This window comes from Astatotilapia calliptera, chromosome 9, assembly GCF_964374335.1.
Source record: "Astatotilapia calliptera chromosome 9, fAstCal68.1, whole genome shotgun sequence".
Lineage (NCBI taxonomy): Eukaryota > Metazoa > Chordata > Actinopteri > Cichliformes > Cichlidae > Astatotilapia > Astatotilapia calliptera.
The window spans coordinates 2,253,274-2,273,517 of NC_137430.1; the positions used below are offsets into that span (position 1 = coordinate 2,253,274).

The 20,244-nt window shown below is 43.0% G+C and overlaps 1 protein-coding gene and 1 long non-coding RNA gene across 5 annotated transcripts in view; both read left to right on the forward strand.

Annotated features, from left to right (window-relative positions):
• Positions 1–3,080: 3,080 nt before the first annotated feature.
• On the forward strand, positions 3,081–3,964 carry LOC145430876 (uncharacterized). Of its 2 annotated transcripts, XR_013911191.1 has the most exons (3): positions 3,081–3,250; positions 3,336–3,447; positions 3,528–3,964. It is a non-coding gene; the product is annotated as an uncharacterized LOC145430876 (long non-coding RNA). The 2 variants fall into 2 exon arrangements; XR_013911190.1 differs by having other exon boundaries at positions 3,336–3,964.
• A 1,933-nt stretch (positions 3,965–5,897) lies between these two features.
• snx7 (sorting nexin 7) overlaps positions 5,898–20,244 on the forward strand; it is a 29,796-nt gene continuing 15,449 nt past the window's right edge. For all 3 annotated transcript variants that reach the window (XM_080305859.1, XM_026179698.2, XM_080305860.1), the window contains exon 1: positions 5,898–6,069. In XM_080305859.1, the coding sequence (XP_080161985.1) occupies positions 5,986–6,069 (84 nt within the window). In that variant the 5' untranslated portion in view covers positions 5,898–5,985. The remainder of the gene's footprint in view (positions 6,070–20,244) is intronic.

Below are 20,244 nucleotides of genomic sequence, written 5' to 3' on the forward strand. Positions count from 1 at the left end.
TTTGGCAGTGTAGTCAGTACCCGGCAGTCCATTCAGGGATCCTGAGTCGACAGCTTTCTAGGACCTGGTTGTCCCACTAGATCGTGGACACCATTTAGGAGGCATATGCCTCTTCAGGGTTTCCCTTCTGGAGTGCGTGCCCACTCTACCCAGAGGGGTGGCCACATAGTGGGCCTCAGCCATTTGTGCGGCGGCAACATGGTCATCTGCATCAACCTTCCCCAGGTTTAACCACCTGAATGTGGCAGCCAGCCCCTCTGTCGGGGAGAACGTCCTGCCTCTTAGTGGTAGGTGGATAAGGGATCATTTGTGTCCAAAGCAGTCAGTATACTAAACAATGAGATGCTGTGACATATATTGTTTAATTGTTGTATTAAAGTTTTGTATATTAAAACTTATATTTCATTGTGTTTTTTATTATATATTTATGTTATTTTTGTTGGTTCGTATGAAGTAACTTGATTGCTTTATGACTTGGTGAAGCGAAGACAATTCTCCATTGATGTGAATAACAACGTTATTCTATTCTAGTCCTTTAGTCAGGGGTGCTATGAAGGATGGTTTGGAGATGGTGGCTCTGACAGAAAGACAGGAGGCCAGCTGACGATGTTCATGGCTTCATGGGGTGTAAAAAGCATGGACATGACTAGTGTAAAGAACACACGGCAGATCCGTCCACACATTCATGCTATTCAGCATCTTGCTTTTATTCACTGGTTGCTGTTCACACGTGGCTGCAGCTTTCCAGCCGCCAGCCGAACATACACACCAACAACAACAATTCTCACGACCCAGTACAGATTTTAAAGCCGGCAAGGTGTGATTGCAGATGCCGCGCTGGTGCGTTCGCCTCACTCGCAGCGGCACCTCAGACCACGCCCCGCCACAACTAGAAATTAATACAAGAGCTGAGGCTGAGTGCTTTGGAGACAAAGTTAGAGAGGCAAGGCTGAGGTGGTTTGGACATGTGCAGGGGATGAATAGTGGGTATGGTGGACAAAGGATGGTGAAAATGGTGCTGCAGGAGGAAAAGAGGAAGACCTCAGAGAGGTTCATGGATCTAGTGAAGGAAGACATGCAGAGGGTAGGTGTAAAACAGAAGAAGATGGTATAGAATGAGATGTGGGGACTATTAAAGGGAGCAGCTGAAAGAAGTGGTTGCAGATAACATATGACTCTGGCTCTTCCTGTAGAGTGCTATTGTGTCTCTACACAGACTCCAGGGATGGGCACGGTTCTGGTCCTCTTCCTGTCCACAGCCCACTTAGTCTTTGCCAGGGTAACCTGCAGATGCTTCTGTTTGTATCATGTAACAGAGCAGACTGCAGCAGTCCTGCAGAAAGGTGAAATTTGGATATTGTGGTCAGTTTTTCTGTACCCTTAAATTGTGTAGTGAAAGTAGACAGTAAAGGAGAAAATCGAATCACAAAGAAAAAAAAATTGCAGAGAAACTTATTTTTCATTGTGAATAAATGAAGATTCTCTCACATTCAAAAGGAAAAAATAACTCTTTGTGCAGGAGCTCCTTTGCTTCTTTCAGGCACAGCGTTTGCTGTAAAGTGTAGGGAAGGTGACTGTGTGAGCGTGCAGTGGTGGTCCAGCCTGAGGTGTGACACATTGTTGCACAGCCTTATGCAACACTGACATCTTTTGGTGCTGGTGGGGCTGACTGTCAGTGCAGCCTGTGCGCCAGCCACACTCCCCTAAATAAACACACAGTTTGCCTGTTTGTTGACAAGATTGCAGGTAAGTGGAAGTGTCGCTCAGCCAAATATGCAGGAAATACGACCGTGTTCTGGGCGTAGTGCGGGTGTTAATTTTCACTGGTTCCTAAACACTGGATCCATAGTTCATAGAGGACAGAGGTACAGGAATATCAGGAGTGGAAGGTCTAACAGTATATCAGAGCTCACAACCTTTCTTCAACAGAATGATGACTTGAAATATATTTTGAAGCTAAGGCTTCTATATTGTTACTTAAGTAGAGTCATGGATGCAGAACTTACAGTAATAATTGTTCTTTCATAAACCGTATAAAATTCAAATATGTATGCACTTCAAATAAATCTTTAAAAATGTTTAAAAATCTATGTGAATGAAAATATAAATGGTATAAAAGTGTAAAAAAGGCTAAATACACAGAGACACATAAGCAAAGAAGACGTCATACAAATCAGGAGTCAAAGAGAAAACCTCTCTCTCTCTCTCTGGTAGACATGCGACAGCCCTGACCTTTATTATTATTATTATTATTATTATCATTATTATTATTATTATTAGCACTTTATACAAATTGTCTTGTTTACCCGTTCATACAAGCCATCAAAGAACAACTCGGAGTCAGTATCTTGCACAGGGATATTTGACATGCAGACTGGAGCAGCCAGGGATCAAACAAACAGGGCCCTGTTTCAGGAAGCCGGTTTAGTGGAAAAACTGAGTAAGTATACCCTGAGTTAACGAAAACTCTGGGTTTTCGGTTTCACAAAGCGAGTTCAGCTGAAGCCTGAGTAAGTCACTATGACGACACACGCCGTGAAGCTAACCTGCCCCCTAGCAGGTTTACTACAACTAACCCTGACTGTCTCCGCCCCTTTGTCGGAAACCTGACAGTAGGAAGTGTCGGACATGGCGTGCTCCTTCCTTGAAGAGCCAGTAGATGTTGAAGCCCAAATTCTCCGCAGAGCTCTCCGCCGGGAGAGAGTGATCAGAGCGCGTTTGGACATTTTATCATTTCCTGATGATTGTCTGTGCGAACGTTACCGTGTCTCAGCACAATCTATAATTTATTTGAAGAACATCCTCAGGCCTAATATTGCTCATGTGACACATCGCGGACATGCTCTCAGTTCATTACATATTATTTGTATTGCACTTCGGTTTTTTGCAAACGGGAGCTTTCTGTATAATATTGGTGACGCTGAGCACGTTTCCAAGGCTACCGTCTGTCGGGCAGTCAGGAATGTTACAGTTGCACTGAAACGTCTCCTGTACCCGTTTGTGGTGTTCCCCGGTCATAGACCCACAAGATTCATCAAAGAGGGATGCCACAAAATTGCAGGTATCAGGATGAACAAAACTTAATTCATGATGTGGTGATACTTGGACTACTACTTAAATTGCACATTTATTTTCAGGGTTCCCAGGCGTGATTGGCTGTACAGATGGCACTCACATTCCAATCATTGCTCCTTCAGTAAATGAAGGAGACTATGTGAACAGGAAGTCTTTCCACAGCATTAATGTACAGGTACATAGTTCCCGGTAGCATTTCAAACTAACAAATTATTTCATTATAGTAATGGATGCTAATTTGTGTTCTCTGCACTGTGAAGATCATATGTGATGCTGCCAACATTATCACAAATGTGGAAGCCAAGTGGCCAGGCTCTGTCCATGACTCACAAATATTCCGTGAATGTACACTGAGCACAAAATTTGGACATGGTGAGTTGAAAATACTTTAAAATATATAAAGACCAATTGCTTCAGGGACATTTGAACTGAAGTGTACCCTTCTGTCTTAGGAGAGTTCACTGGCTACTTGCTTGGTGATAGGGGGTATCCATGTTTACCCTATTTGCTTACCCCTTACCCTGACCCTGAACCGGGCCCACAGCAGCGATATAATCTGGCTCATTGCAGGACAAGAGCCAGAGTTGAAATGACTATCGGAATGCTTAAGGCCCGGTTCCAGTGCCTGCAAAGACTCAGGGTCACCCCAGAAAGGGCATGTGACATTATTGTGGCATGTGTGATTCTTCACAACATTGCCACAATTAGAGGGGAACACTGTCCTTCTGAACCAAACATCAGCAGTGATCCAAACCATGAACATCCTGACCCTCCCACGGACATACAAGATGGAAGCGCAGTCAGAGACACCATATGTCACAATCATTTCTTTTGACCCATCACCTCAACATGTTGAAAGAAGAATAAACAGATTTTTTGTTCAACTGGCTTTATTGGTCACCTGTGTTTCCTGTACACAAAGTATTAAAAGATGTAAACCTCATAAAGTGTCTCTGTTGCTTCCTCCTCTGTAACAGCTGTCAATGTTTCTTCATTATTTTCCTGTAGTAAAGAAATAAACAACATTGCTGTTCTACTGTAAACTCATATAATCTGTGGAGTATTACTCACAACTGCATGTTGGTCTGGCTCAACAGGAGGCTGCACCAGATGCAGTACACCATCACCATCAACTGATAGAATATGAGGTTTATACAGGTCACTTATAACTTACAAGGGACCAAATGGCAATTAACAAACATACCAATCACCTTACACTTCATTGTCATTATGCTCTCAAAGACAACCAAGACTGAGGGAAGGCAAAATCAGTAGGAAAATAACTTCACTACAAAATAATCCATTATGGTAAAGAGTTTATCAAATGAATGAGTAGCACTGCAAAGGTGACTGTGAAGAAAGGATGTATGCACATCATGTATTATTTTGAATTTACCCCCTATGTAGGCACTTGTGTCTTGCGGGGTTATTGCCTCAGAGGATGTCCCCGCAGAGATGCCTTCGGCCACAGGGCGCCCACTGTTTTGGCTGAGGGCCAACTGCTCAGCCTCTGTGAGTGGTGGTGGTGGAGGACCCCCACCTGTTTTTCGGGCCTCCGCTTTTTTTCTGTTGGCTATAACGGGCCACATTTGAGCATACAGAGTAAGCAAATATGTACTTGTAATGTGCTCAGATAATTTCAATAAGTGCTTACAGAAAGAAAATTAATGTAGCCTCTAACTGCAATTGATTTACATCGGACAAACAGACCAAGCACTATGGCTCATAATACAATTACACCTTACCTGTTTGGACTATATTTTTATATTTCATTTTTACTTGCTGCCAGGAACGTTTGGGGCCTGTTGGGTTGCACCTGCACTCACATCACATCACAAAATAAAATGTATAAAATAACAAATAAAATAACATATGATAAAATAACGTGTTAAATGGGTGGTAATCCCTAGATCAATGTTTATATTAACACTCACGCATTGACTCTGTCGGCTATGTTTTGCCATGCATGCTCGCTGTCTTTCGCAGCTGTGGCTGTGTTACTTTTTTCCGCGGAATTTGCGTGTTATCGGCATATGCTGCCATCAGAATTTCGGCCTCAAGCGCTGTAAAATACATTGACCACGCCTTCTTTCCCTCCGTCTCCATGGTGACTCGCTTAATCTGTGCTCCGCTTATCAGGGCTTTATGTATCCTCGTCCGCGCGCTTCACTTGGGGTTAAAGCAACTCCGCGTTGACTGAACTAATTGTTATCAGCCTTTCCGAAACCGAATATTCCGAGTTGGACAGTTCGGGGTTACTCAACCCTGCGTATCGTTTTTCACTCTGAGTTTTCTAAACCGGCTTCCTGAAACAGGGCCCAGGTTGCTGTCAGTATTTTTCTTTCCTAGTTTTAAGTTTGAGTTCACTGGAATGAATGAGAATAAAAGGCTAAAACGATACTGCAGTGTTGCAAAACTATAATCACATTATGGGGCAGCGCTTTTACACTTTGACTTTGTTGGATCTGTTAAGCTTAACATTTAATAATACATAATAAATAGCACATATGTCATCATAACAGAAAAACAAACTTTAAAACAAACAAACAGAAAATATAAAATGAAAAGAAAAATTAGAATGACTTAAAAATAAAAGAACTCCAGTGGTCCTGTTCAGACACGTTTCTGGCTAAATCATGCTCATGGCCTTTCTTTATGAGGCAACACATGTACACTCAGCATTTTGGCCAAAAAACATGAACAATCTACAGCCAACACTCAACTTTACTGCGAACAACAAAGACGCACAACGAGAACTCAGCTTCCGGGCCAAAGTCAAACGTGACCGGTCGCAGCTTTTACTTTGAAAGCCGTTAGAGGAAGTGGCATCCTCGGCGGGCCTCTGAGTGCGGCTGCTGCGCGGAGTTGAGGTGGAAGTTTGTGTTTAGTTAGTCTCCGGAGCTGAGAGCGATGAGCGGGCACACGGTCCCTGCAGACTTCTCAGAACACATGCTGGACCTGGACGAGGACGAGGACCTGGAGGTTTTCACCAAGGTAACTCCCGCAGCCGCGGGACTGCGCTTCCAGCCGCTGCTCAAGTTTACTCTTTCCGAAGATTCACCGCCCACACTCACACATACACTCGTCGGGTCGAGGGACAGCTCTTCGGCGCGTGTTTGCGCAGGCGCAAGAGGTGAAGAGCTCGAGCTTGAAACATAAAGGATGAAAGGTGGGGCTGCTGAAAGTTTTCGCTGTCATGTTGTCATCAGGTTAAAGAGTAGGAGAGCTGTGGAGCCGGCTTTACGCGACTGAAGAAAACTTTTGTGATACTTCTCTCAAAATGTCGAGTTAAGATCTCAGACTTGATAGATAATAACTCAAAACCGAGAAACTATCTTGAAGTTTCGATTTAGAAGTCGAAGCTTTCAGCTTGGCTCTGTGTGTGTGGAAGCCTGTGAGTTCACTTCATTCATGCGTGCACACTTCCGGGCTCAGTCATGTGACATCACTGTAAAAGTGTGTGATCGTCCACGCCGACACATAAAGTGCGCTCACTGTTAAAAATTCACTCGCATGATTGGAGGAAATCTCAGGTCCACGGAAGCAGCAGGTTCCATCTTCACTCAGCAGTCACGTGATCGGAACCTCCCAGGTGTGTGTTTTCTGACGATCAGCTGAGTTTTGAAGATTTAGTGCTGCTGTGTGATGACTGCAATGTTATTCTCACAGCCACGAGAGCCTGAGTGGCAAGTCTGAAAGAAGTTCTATAACAACTCTTAGTTATTGTGTTTGCAGCTCTCTGTAGATTTCATTTCAAATAAGAGTGAAGCAAGATGTGTGTGGTGGTCTGTGCTCAGGTAAACAGGGCTGTGTTCTAGTTGTGATGAAATCCATAGTAATAGTAGAACCCACTCCAGCTGTAACAGTGATAGTGCTGTGCACTCCAACCTCGATTCGTTGTACTAACCAGGTTCCAAAACAGTGAGACACTGTGCAATCTGTAAATAAAAACCACATTTGAACATCTCATACGTCCACATTTTATTCACAAGAAAACATAACAGATGTTTAAACTGGGAAATTTTTTCTCAGGGCCAGGGGCAGATCTAGAGGGTGTTTTGCATATGACAGTGTTGTTTATTGAAATAAGATTGCAATAACACTTTGAGCCTAGCTACAGTTAACACTGAATATATTGCATAGTGTTACCCCCCTCCATCATTAACAAATGGTTCAGCCCACAGCGCAGACCGGCTTTATTACTTGTTGTCAGTAGCAACCCATGCCTATGATTGTGCCAGAGCACATTTTGAATGAACACCATGGACATTTCAGATTTCACACAGGTGGTTGGTTGTTACACTCTGAAAAAAAAACCCTATAACTACTTATAGGAATTTATGTTTTTTGTGTGATTTTAGATCAGTTGTGTTACTACAGCATGTCAATGAAAGAAGTGTAAATTCGACACGTGAGGTTGAGCTGAAGCGAATGAGACCAAACAAGGCAAAAAAGATAAAATAATAATAATAGTAATGGATTGGATTTATATAGCGCTTTTCAAGGCACCCAAAGCGCTTTACAAAAATGAAACAATTTAAAGATGAAATACAAAATCAAAATTTAGAAAATCAAAACTGGCCGGTTATATTTTGGACCTCAGAGAGTGAACCCAACAAATCATGAAAATTTAGGCTTCATTTTTGTTGACGGTGCAGATCTCTGACACTTTGTGTAAATTAAGCAACAATTTGATTGTTGTTGTTGTGGTTGTTGTCCCGTTTGGATCTTTAGCCATCAGAATTGTTGTCTTAAGGCCAAGAAAGACGCCAAGCGGATTTATTTTACCAAGTGGATCATCATGGCCTTGCCATATTGGTCCATTTGATTGACCTTTATTATAATTATGTATTTATTTTATTTTCGGTTGCTATAAATGGGACAAACAATTTGATTATTTCTAACAAACAAAGTGTGAACTTCCGCCCCATGTTGTGTAGCTTTCTGGATTTTATACTTATTGGGCTACATATTTATTTATTATACAGGCTGTACAGTACATAGCATCAAAATACACATTTAATGCAACTGAAATGTTTAATTATGTGGGCTACAGAGAATAATTAAGTTATTGACTGTATTTATATGTAACGTGTATGAGCGACATGTATATATGTACACGTTACATATAAATGCTGTAAGTATACTTACGGCATTTAAATCATTTTAACCATATGTAACACCTGCGTATGTGTTTGTTTGTTTTAAAAAGGCTTTGATTTGCCACCCCATCTGATCTCCATGCCACCCTAAGAAAATTTCTTTACATCCAGCCCTGTCAGGGCCATGTTTCCTACTGTGCACTAGGCAGTCCTGGCTGGTTTCATGATGCTCTGGATCAGGGCTGTCCAAACTTTTTGCAAAGAGGGCCAAATTTTATAAAGTGAAGATGCCCAGGGGCCAATGGTTCCGTAACAAAGTTGTATGAAAATATAATGAAGAACAATTTTAATGGTCACAATTACCTTTATTTTTAAAATGGAACTGTACCTAAATAAAAGCCACTCAGGCAAGCAGGAACAACTCTAAAGACACAATTGTGCCTTTCATTTATATCTGGAGAGTCAGATAACATTGAACAAACTGTGAAGAATACCCTACATTTCCATGAGTTTGCAATATCTTTGCCTCATGAACATTTTAAACAGGAGTTATAAGTAATGAAAAGTGGTCTGTTATCAATAAAGTTAAACAAAAAGTGAATTTTGCCCTTCACTTTTACAAGATCTTTCAGGAAGCCAAAGTTTTTCACATCTACAGGAAGATTACATAACTGGGAAGTTCACTTGCACAAGAAATACACATATTTACACATATGTAAATATACACAATATGTACACAACACACACAACTATGAGTTAAGAGCATAACATCAACAGTTAAAGCCAAATCTTAAATGTTTAATAAAATGAGCCATCATTTGATTCAGCTGTGCTAAACCCGAAAGAGAACTAAAACATGCAGGGTAGCAGCTCTCCAGTAATTTGGACATCCCTGCACTACTGAGAGGGGTGATACTGAGATCGAGATTTTAGTAAAGCGATCAGGTCTGGTTTGAGGGCAGTGGTTGAGATGCATAAAATATCGTGGGAGACACTCATCCTTGACCTCACAGGGTTCTTCTTTAAGTTCATGAGAGAGAATTTTGCTCACACAAATATGTGAAACGCGATAGCTGTTGCGTAACTCTTCATTTGGGCATTAATGTCCTCTGGGAAACTGTCAGTAACCTCTTTCAAAGCTGGGAAGTGTGCGGTACAGGGCTCTGTTAGGGACAAGTGTCTTTGGAAAAGTTGCCGTTTGCTTCCAAAGGCCTTGATGTGAGCGTATAGTTGGCTCCCCACTGCGTCGTTTCCTTGAAGATTAACATTCAGCGCATTCCGATGCTTCGTGATGTCGACCAAAAAGCCAGATTTGCCAGCCATACAGTATCAGACAGTTCTTCCACTGGTTGTCCCTTCTCATCCAAAAACTGTCTGATTCTGTCTGAGAGAGAAAAATCGCTGTAGTGCAGACCACCTCACATCGTTGTGATAAATTATGTCACTGTATTCAGCCTGGATGTCATGCAGAATCTGCTGAAACTGTCGGTGGTACGGAGCTTTAGAGCGAATACAGTTGATTGTCTTTGCTACTGGTTTCATAACATCATCAAATTTGAGATGTTTGGCACAGAGAGCCTGCTGATGATTGATACAGTGAAGTTTAACAGCGTTACCTGCTTCTTTGCTGACTTTATTGCAGATCCGCCACAGCAGGTGCACCATCAGTAATGATGCCTTTACTCCATGGTAGCGTCACATCATCAACAGCTTCACAAACAGAAGCCAATCCTCTGGTTTGACCCTTAAGGCTTTTGAGATCCAGCGGCTCCTCTGTCACGTTCATCTTGTCGTCGACTCCTCGTAAAAGAATCAGCAGTTGCGCGGTGTCAGATGCATCGGTGCTTTCATCGCAGTCTAATGAGTAATAATCAAAATCCACTCCTCTGTCCCCCAGCTGCCTGTCGAAGTCTGACGATATATCCTCAACTCTGCGTGCCACAGTGTTGCGTGCCAAGCAAACATTCAGAAATTCTTGCTTCCTCTCGGAGCAAATGTTCTCCACCATTTTCATGACAAAGTCTTTGAGAGACGTACCTTCAGTGAAAGGTTTGCCATGTTTAGCTATTAACACTTCGTAGCTGGCTTTCCTGATTTCTTCATGTGTCCCACAGGCCCGCGTGATTAATCGCTGTTGCGAAGCCAGAGCAGCTTGGAGCTGCTTCAGCTTTTCAGCGCGCTCACTCCCTGTTAGCTTGTTATATGTTGCAAGTTTAGTCTCGTAGTGTCTCCTAATGTTGAAATCCTTAAACAAGGCAACAGTCTCTTTACAAATCAGACAAACACAACTGCCTCGAGTTTCAGTAAAAAAATGCTGCTATTCCCACCGCTCCTGAAAGCGGCGGCCCTCACTGTCAACCTCTTTTTTTTTTGTACTGTCGCCATGGCAGAAATGAGCAGAGAAGGGCGGGCTCACAGCACAGGTGCAGGTAGCTGAAAAATGTGCTGCCACCATGTGGTGAAAAAAGGAATTGCATTTTTAAAGTCATGATTTATTTATTCGGACTAAGGAAGTGAGCCATAAATAATACATAATTAGACTGAAGCTGCGGGTCACGTGAAATCTGACTGTGGGCCAGACTTTGGGCATGCCTGCTCTAGATGTTCTCAGCTGGTGAAACTGGACTCTTACTATGAAGTAAGTGAATGGTCAAGTGTTCCAGGTCCTGGACGAAAGCTGCATTGTCTCATGTACATGTGAGGTTCAGCTAACAGACAAACTCTCCTTTGCAGTACCCCAGCATAGCCTTAAGGGTGAACCAGTGAATCGTCCCACTCATCCCCAGACAGTTTCATTTAAATAGCGCCAAATCACAACAACAGTTGTGTCAAGGTGCTTTATATTGAAAGGTAAAGACTAGTGATGGGAATGGCAATAATTCCATTATTGATATTATTTATCGATTTGATATTTTGTCAATTCTCACTGGGATCTCACTAGGTCTGCTTTAACAGTTACCACCATCAGTAAGCAACATATCAAAGACATGTGAACAAATTAACTGCATGTTTTTGGTCAAATGTTTGTCCATTTTGGATGTGTTTCCTCTCTTCATTGTGATCAGTGTCATTATTCAAAAAAGTAATGAACAATTTTATTAAAAGTAATGCAGTACCTTACTTAATTACTCCAAAGAGAAAATTATTCATTATACTCCTCATAACACAACCTGAAAAACAGTGTCTCATAATTGCCATTTAAATCTAAACGTACAGTCCCACACACCAAAACAAATCCCTGTCCTGATGAGGATCTTTCTCAGTGTTTAGGTCTGAGCACAAAGCCAGCAGCACAGTACAAAGATGAAAACCAGCAGAAAGACGCTTCGACGCCACAGTGATTCCACACATGAACAGGTAGAAATGAAGGCTGCTTCGTGACATCTGTTACCCGATGAGGTGGAGTGACGGCACACTTGACCGCGGTCCTATGCTGGCATTTACTCAGCTTTAGCGTCACTCTGGATTTTTGGCTAGCTTTAGCGTTAGCATGCTGTCTGTGCAGGTGTTTGCAAAGAGCCGAAGTTATGTTAGCAGTATAATAGTTTCTGTCCGTCATGCGGTTTACACTTTACCATTACATTCTTGACCTTCTGTGCAATAAAAGTAATGTCCACGCTGTAAACTGCCCTGCAAGAGCCGATATGCGCGGTCGATAGACAAGCAGACTGACGATGACTACTCAAATTCTCGATTACTACAATGATACAACTAAGGAGGTCCCAAAATATTCCTTCCACCCCCGAATATATCCCCAGTTGAGGTCAGCAGCACCTTCACCCCCACTTTACACCCTCTGAGTAAAGAACTGCCTTCCACTCCTGAGTCACGTGACAGTTTGCCAGCCCCTATGAAAGGAACTAAATTATGTCTAAACCAGTTTACCCGAGCTGGGATAGGGTTACTAGGGCCCCAACCTGGAGCAATGCCTGGGGAGGGAGCTCCAAGGAGAGTGTCTGGTGGCCGCAGCTTGAAGAGACAACATGGGCCCGCCTTCTATAGACCCACCACAGGAGGCACTGTAAGGTCGGCTGCAGTGTTGTGTCGGACTGCAGTCGGGGAGGAGGCCCTAGCAGTCAGATTCCTATCGGGACATGGAATGTCACTTCTTTGGTGGGAAAGGAGCATGAGCTAGTGCGTGAAGTTGAGAGATACTAGCTAGATATCGTTAGGCTCACCTCAGTGTAATCCTGGCGACTAATTTGTTAGCCGATTAACTGTGGAAAAGAAATTAGACTAATTATCAGTCTGAAATGAAGAAACACTCAGAGATTAAGTTAAATTCAAGAACTGTTTAATGGAAAACGTCGAAAACTAATACGAAAGGTGTTTAAAAGGCATTATTACGTTCTTATAATGACACATGATGCTTGGCTGAATATGACAGAATATGACAACCGCTTCAATAAAAGCTGAAGTAACAAAACAATAAATCATCTAGCAATTTTCTCTGGCTTATCTGAATGACTGGTAAGTCTGGTACTGAATAGTGACAGCAAAGATTAGTCGGCTAGTTGAGTAGTCATGTACATCCCTTTGGGTCGGGGGACAGGTCCTGACTATCAGTTGCAGTCTTCTTGGAGTCACTGAGTGGGGTGATGGAGGGTGCTCTGCCTGGTGACTCCATCGTCCTACTAGGGGACACCTTGGCAAGGGCGGTGTGACCTGGAGCCTAATGATGTCTCCACAACTCCAGTTTCATGTAGAGTCCACTCTGGTGTACAGAGGTAAAATGACACAAAATGTGTCATTGTCCAAAAACCTATGGACTTACCTGTGTGTTGCTTCAGTTATTTCACATGGGCGTTACCCATGCAGGTATTCGTGTTGGATGCTGCAGAAAGAAAGAACAGCAGTTTGCACAGGCTCACCTATAAGAACCTTTGAGATCTTTGATCCCCAAAGGCGGCTCCTGTCTTCTTGACTCTACACGAGCGAAACTGTGATTGTGAGCTTATAGGAGAGATGACAGCATGCCGTAGAGCAAAAAGGTGCAAAAGAGCCTAGTCTTGAACATAAACACGAGTCGACATACGCACTGATATGAAAAGCGGTTTAATGGAGGGATTTCAGTCAGGACGACCCGCGTGCATGAAAGAAATGAAGCTACCAACAGTCCTGTTACTATGACAACTGTTGCTGTCACAGTCCAGTGCTGCTGATGAGGATCTGAGCGTGTGCAGATGCGTCCTGCATGTGGCTCAGGTATTTTTACACATTTAACACACTGCACAGCTGTACGGTCCCTGCAGCCGAGCACACATCTATGCTTCCACATCATGTTACCATAACAACCAGTTCACTCACAAAGACATACAGGGAAGTAGTTGTGAATAGATGTTAGCCGAGGGCAGAAGCATCGCTGCTGCTGTTTCTGCTTTCTGCAGATGGAGATAATGTAGAACTATCAACCATCCAGAGACCAGAGCCATGCCACGTTTGTCACCACACACCATCACAGGAGCCCGACGCTGACCTCAGACTGCTGTTAGAGGAAACACACCTGTAGGCAAAGCGTGTACGCTTCACTACTATTTGCATAAAGTGGATCATTTGAATGCAGAAGCAATAATATCCATGGTGAAAGGGCGGAGCTTACAGATGACATGGTCTGTTGTGAGGTGACAGTTTGATGGAAGTGTGTAGATGCTGTTGATGTTGTTGCACTGTGTGGCTGAATTTGAAACCGGGAGCTGCAAAGCTCACTTCGTGATGTGAATATGAGTTTGTTGTTTGGACACCAGCTTCTCTGGTCTGGTGTCTGAACTGTGCGTGTGGAGCTGTAAAGGTAGCCAAACATGGAACGATGGCTTCTGCCTCCACACTGATGTCGGCATGTTTCAGGGGCCAGCTGTAGTACCAAGGACGTGTCTGTCTACTACACCCAGCTTTATTGTCATTCAACTACTGGACAAGATATGAATGAAACACACTTTTTAGTCTCATTATATGCACTATGCTACTAAACATAACATTGAGTCCCCTGTCTTACCCTCTAAATAAGGCTGCCACAAACGATTATTTTGATAGTCGACTAGTCAGATCATCATCCATTGGAAACAATGTGCCAGGAGTCCGACCCAGAAAGAATAATAAGAGTAACATTAACACTAAGTAGCTGCGGCCATTGCTGGAAACTGGAATTGGCTGGGCTGTGCTATGAATTCTGGGATAGGTTGGTCCATGACGGAAGATGCTGACCTTGAATTTGGACACAGCTAGGATACCGGACTCATCTTCTTCTTCTTCTTTGGTGTTTAACGGCAGCTGGCATCCTTGTGCTGCCACACTCTTAAATCCTACTAGTTATTCCTGCGTCTTACAAAGCTTCAAACGACGCCGCGACTATTAAATTAGTCGTTGACGATTCGTGACTAGTCGACTAATCGTGGCAGCCATAAATATAAAGAAGGAATCATTATGAAGCAGAATATTGCACAGCTGCTGTCAGGTGTGGGTGACATCAACACTTCACAGACTCATGTTCAGTAAGTCGTGTTGTTGAGGTGGAAGGTGTTGACTATTGAGGGTGGAGCAGTTTAACAGTCGGGCTGAAGGTTTTTTTACTGGACGCAGCGCGGCCTCCTCCTACTAGGCATTAGAGCAAGCACCTGTGCTTACAGGTGGTGCTTGTTCTACATCTAATGGTGTTGGTGCCACTGATGCGTGGTAAGTCTGCAGACTTTTACCGTCTGCAGCTCCTTCCCCAGTGCGTCTGCCATGCCACACAGTGAAGGCGTAGGTCAGGACGCGCTCCACCACACAGCTGTCGAAGGACAACATTCAGTCCAGCACATGCTAGGTCGTCTTCTTAATAGGTGTAGTGTTGATGGTGTTAGTCAGAGGTACGTAATGGACGGGCCGTCTACTCTATCTAATTAGAGAGCAGGGGAAGTGCCAGGTTTGCAGAAGTCCACAACTATCTGCCTGGTTGTCTGGATGTTGAGGATGAGGTATTTGTCCCCACACCATGTGTCAGGTCCTCCACCTGCAGCATGAACAACATCTCATCCTGTAGCTCTTTCAGTCACAGGTCATCGGTGTGGGCAGCTGTGGGCTGAGCACAGTGGCTGTGCAGGCTCTGTGGCCTGCAGCTCAGGAAATGCACAACTGAGCTCCATAAACTTATGAGTCATTGTTGTCTATGTGAGAGGGGGCCTGATGTCGTACTGAGCACTGATAGGAGTCCTCTGCCCCAGGTGCTGTATGCGCTTCCTTATGTAGTCAGAAAAGACGACGTGTTTTCCTTCAGGTCCTCACTGCTGCCTGTCTGAACACCTGCCAGTCTGTAGTCTCTAACATGGACACAGCCCCTCACTGCATGTAGTCCTGCAGCTTGGACACAGAACCCGTTATGACACCATAGTTTGATGAGGAGCCTGTCTACACCTATACATGGTCCTTTATCAGAGCACTTGATTAACAAACTCCAACATGAAGAAAAGTGAACTTTGTAGCTGCTCCATCCACCGTCGTTTGTTTTACACAGGAAAAATATATGTCAATGCTTTTGCATTCTTTCAGAAATGTAGCTGGGTAATTATGTCATTGGGTGAGCCACTGTCAATATGTGACATATTGAAATCGCGTTTGAATTTGCGCTTGTTTTTTGCTTTCACTTTGCAATCTCGCGAACTGTTTATAGAGAGCGACAGCACTGATCTGTGAGTGATGATAATTTGTGCACCAATTCCTCTGACATCGTCTTATTAATCGTTAGCTTACTATGCAAACATGACAAGTGAAATCTCCCGCAGCTTAAACATGTGAGAGGTTGATCGGGCAGAGAATCGCTGAGCTTATGTGAGTGTGTGTGTAAAACCAGCAGGACATATATTTCAGTTCTGCTGAGCCAAATAAGACAGGTCAGGGTGAAGAAGTGACAGCCAAAGAAAAGCTTACCACAAAACGGAGAAGTTATGACAAATCAGACTATAAGGCAAAAAGAAAGTGCAGCTTTATGGTTTCATGGACAAAAGAATTTCTGTGGCTGCCATATGACGAGCTAAATAACATGATGTTCTGCCAGGTGTGTTGTGAGTTTCCCTCGATTTCTGAGTCGACAAGCGCCTTTGTTACTGGGACCAGTAATTTTAAGAAAGACCCCATCAGACCCCATGACAAATGCAAGAAATGCATTATTGCTCAGTCTGCACTATCTTTCCCAGAACAAACACCAATTGCAAATAACATACTGAAAATAAACCAAGCACAACAAGAAGTCCTGAAAAAGCTGTTTAGAGCAGCGTGCTATGTTGCAGAGTGAACTACCTTTGGGACAATTTAGCAGTCTTTGCAAACTTCAAGAAGCAAATGGCCTCGATCTTGGTTCCACTTGCCTCTTACCCGTGACTTCAGTGGAAATGTCAGATTCAGGATCTGACACAGACTGATTCATGTTCTGCACAGTTCTTACAAGTTCATAGAAGTTTCTGTTCAATTAGAACCAAGTATTTGAGTTGATGATTGTAATTTTTATACAATGTTGTAATTTGTGTTTTAACTATTTCTTGATTAATTTTAAAGGAAACAAAACATTTTTAATTTGGGCTACTTTAATTTATTTTGGGCTAACAAAAACTGAAGAGTGCCTGCCAGAAGGGCTACCAGGGATCTTGAAATTTTGCGAGCCCTGAGTCGTATGTTTTTTATTAGGTTTAGCTGTGGATCACTGGGAACTTAGAAGCAGCATCAGCTCATTTGACCAACTGTCCAAATGAGCTGATGCTGGAGGCAGAGCACAGCCCCACACATGTGCACACACACGCACACTGTGATAGCTTGTGTGTCAGCTTCTTTGTAGTTTTGTAATTGTAGCATATAATGGTTTTATGTAACTGAGTGTTGTGAATGTAAAAGCCCAACAAGGGACAAAGGTTGAAAATCAGCAGCAGCTATAAACTCTGTGTGGCAGCTTCATGCTCCGTGTTAAACTGTGTTGTTGACTAAAAATATAAAGTGTAAAAGTTTGTGTTTTTACTGGTTAGAGGTGCTCCACAGTTTGTCTGTCCTTCTCTTCCTCTCAATGGGAGCCCCGTCCTGTTTGTCAGGACCGTGTTTCTCACTTTGCTGCACAACGAGGTTACTTCTGATTGGATCACTTCCAGATTCATCCTGTCTTTTTACACAACTTAATTAGTTCTGATTAGAGCAGGGCGATATGGCCAAAAATATTTATCACGATATATATTTGAAAATTTGCGATAACAATATAACTGACGATATAATTGATGCGAGACAAAATACAACTCCACAACATTACTAGTGCAAAAAGACAACCTTCCATTTATTTTCACGTAAACAAGAAGCTGGTTTTTATGTACATTAAAGCTTTATAAAAATTTAACAGTGTAAATGCAAATTCCTTGCTGAAAGTTTAACCAAAAGGCATTTCCAGTAGAAATGGGCTGACATATCCTGAGCATAACCATGTATAATATCCACTGAAGTTAAAAAGAGGTGCTTTGCAACTAGGGCTGGGCCATATTATACCGTTCACGGTAATACCGTTATAATGTTAGGCAACGATAGGAAAATGAAATATCGCGATAGAATATGAGTAAAACGCGCATGCGCAGTGCCTTTGTTTTCATACGCACATGGCCGATTGTTGAGTGAAACTGATGAACCACAATTGGTTTGTAAAAATGGTGCAACTTCAGTGATGTGGAACTGGTTTGGTGTTTGTCCGTTAGATACACGACAAAGCACATTTTTTTGCAGAACATGCAAGCGGCCGTTGTTATTGTCATATTTGTCGGACTAAGATGCTCTTAAATCTGGGAGTAATCTGGGTCCTAAACTCCGTATACTTCAGGTCAAACGAACACTGCAGCATCACTGAGAGTTAAAAACTGTCTAAATTCATCTTTAATAAAACGATCAGCATTGCTGCTTTACCAGGTGTAACTATGAAGTTTAACTTCCAGGCATCCATGAAAACAAAATGTATTACATATATCGGAGTTAGAAGTTAGCAGGAAGTTAGCAGGAAGTTAGCTCGCTAGTTTCGCTAGTTACCTAAGCATGATATAGCATGTTCTGACAGAGAGATTTCTGAAAAAATTCAAACGTACAGCTCTGCTATCACTTCCAACATAAATGAAGACAGGAAACTAAACAGCAGTGACGTTTGTAGGGTTACTGAAGTTGGGCTAGCTGGTATATAATGATGTGCTACGTGATCGCTAGCGACACAGCTATGTTAGCATAACATAAACAGTGAAGCTGGAGGACGAACACTAACACTTTTCCACTTATAAAAGTTAACGTGAAGGTTCCTGATAGTTAGAGACAAATGCAATCGCATGGCAGGATGCTGTAAACGGACCAAACTTCAGTCAGGAGAACAACTGAGATAATCCATCCACAATACGAGGTTAGTCATTAATATACTGCAACAACATGGGAATAGAGCAGCTGCCAGAGAATTCAACATTAATGAATCAAAGGTACAGAAGTGGAGGAAGCAAGAAGAATGAGTTTAATAAAGTTTGATTTATCTGACTGCTTTGTTTCGCTTAATGTGCCTTATAATCCCGTGCACCTTATGGTCCGAAAAATACGTACGTAATAGTCGAGTGTTTTGACCGATGCATGAAACGATACATTTTTAGGCAAAAGTTGTAACGGTCGCTATTGTCTTTGTATTTATTACATGGCGTGCTGTAGGGCTGGGCCATATCATACCGTTCACGGTAACACCGGTACAATGTTGGGCAACGATAGGAAAATGAAATACAGTGGGGCAAAAAAGTATTTAGTCAGCCACCGATTGTGCAAGTTCCCCCACTTAAAATGATGACAGAGGTCAGTAATTTGCACCAGAGGTACACTTCAACTGTGAGAGACAGAATGTGAAAAAAAAATCCATGAATCCACATGGTAGGATTTGTAAAGAATTTATTCATAAATCAGGGTGGAAAATAAGTATTTGGTCAATAACAAAAATACAACTCAATACTTTGTAACATAACCTTTGTTGGCAATAACAGAGGTCAAACGTTTACTATAGGTCTTTACCAGGTTTGCACACACAGTAGCTGGTATTTTGGCCCATTCCTCCATGCAGATCTTCTCGAGAGCAGTGATGTTTTGGGGCTGTCGCCGAGCAACACGGACTTTCAACTCCCGCCACAGATTTTCTATGGGGTTGAGGTCTGGAGACTGGCTAGGCCACTCCAGGACCTTCAAATGCTTCTTACGGAGCCACTCCTTTGTTGCCCGGGCGGTGTGTTTTGGATCATTGTCATGTTGGAAGACCCAGCCTCGTTTCATCTTCAAAGTTCTCACTGATGGAAGGAGGTTTTGGCTCAAAATCTCACGATACATGGCCCCATTCATTCTGTCCTTAACACGGATCAGTCGTCCTGTCCCCTTGGCAGAAAAACAGCCCCATAGCATGATGTTTCCACCCCCATGCTTCACAGTAGGTATGGTGTTCTTGGGATGCAACTCAGTATTCTTCTTCCTCCAAACACGACGAGTTGAGTTTATACCAAAAAGTTCTACTTTGGTTTCATCTGACCACATGACATTCTCCCAATCCTCTGCTGTATCATCCATGTGCTCTCTGTCAAACTTCAGACGGGCCTGGACATGCACTGGCTTCAGCAGCGGAACACGTCTGGCACTGCGGGATTTGATTCCCTGCCGTTGTAGTGTGTTACTGATGGTGACCTTTGTTACTTTGGTCCCAGCTCTCTGCAGGTCATTCACCAGGTCCCCCCGTGTGGTTCTGGGATCTTTGCTCACCGTTCTCATGATCATTTTGACCCCACGGGATGAGATCTTGCGTGGAGCCCCAGATCGAGGGAGATTATCAGTGGTCTTGTATGTCTTCCATTTTCCGATGATTGCTCCCACAGTTGATTTTTTCACACCAAGCTGCTTGCCTATTGTAGATTCACTCTTCCCAGTCTGGTGCAGGTCTACAATACTTTTCCTGGTGTCCTTCGAAAGCTCTTTGGTCTTGGCCATGGCGGAGTTTGGAGTCTGACTGTTTGAGGCTGTGGACAGGTGTCTTTTATACAGATGAGTTCAAACAGGTGCCATTCATACAGGTAAC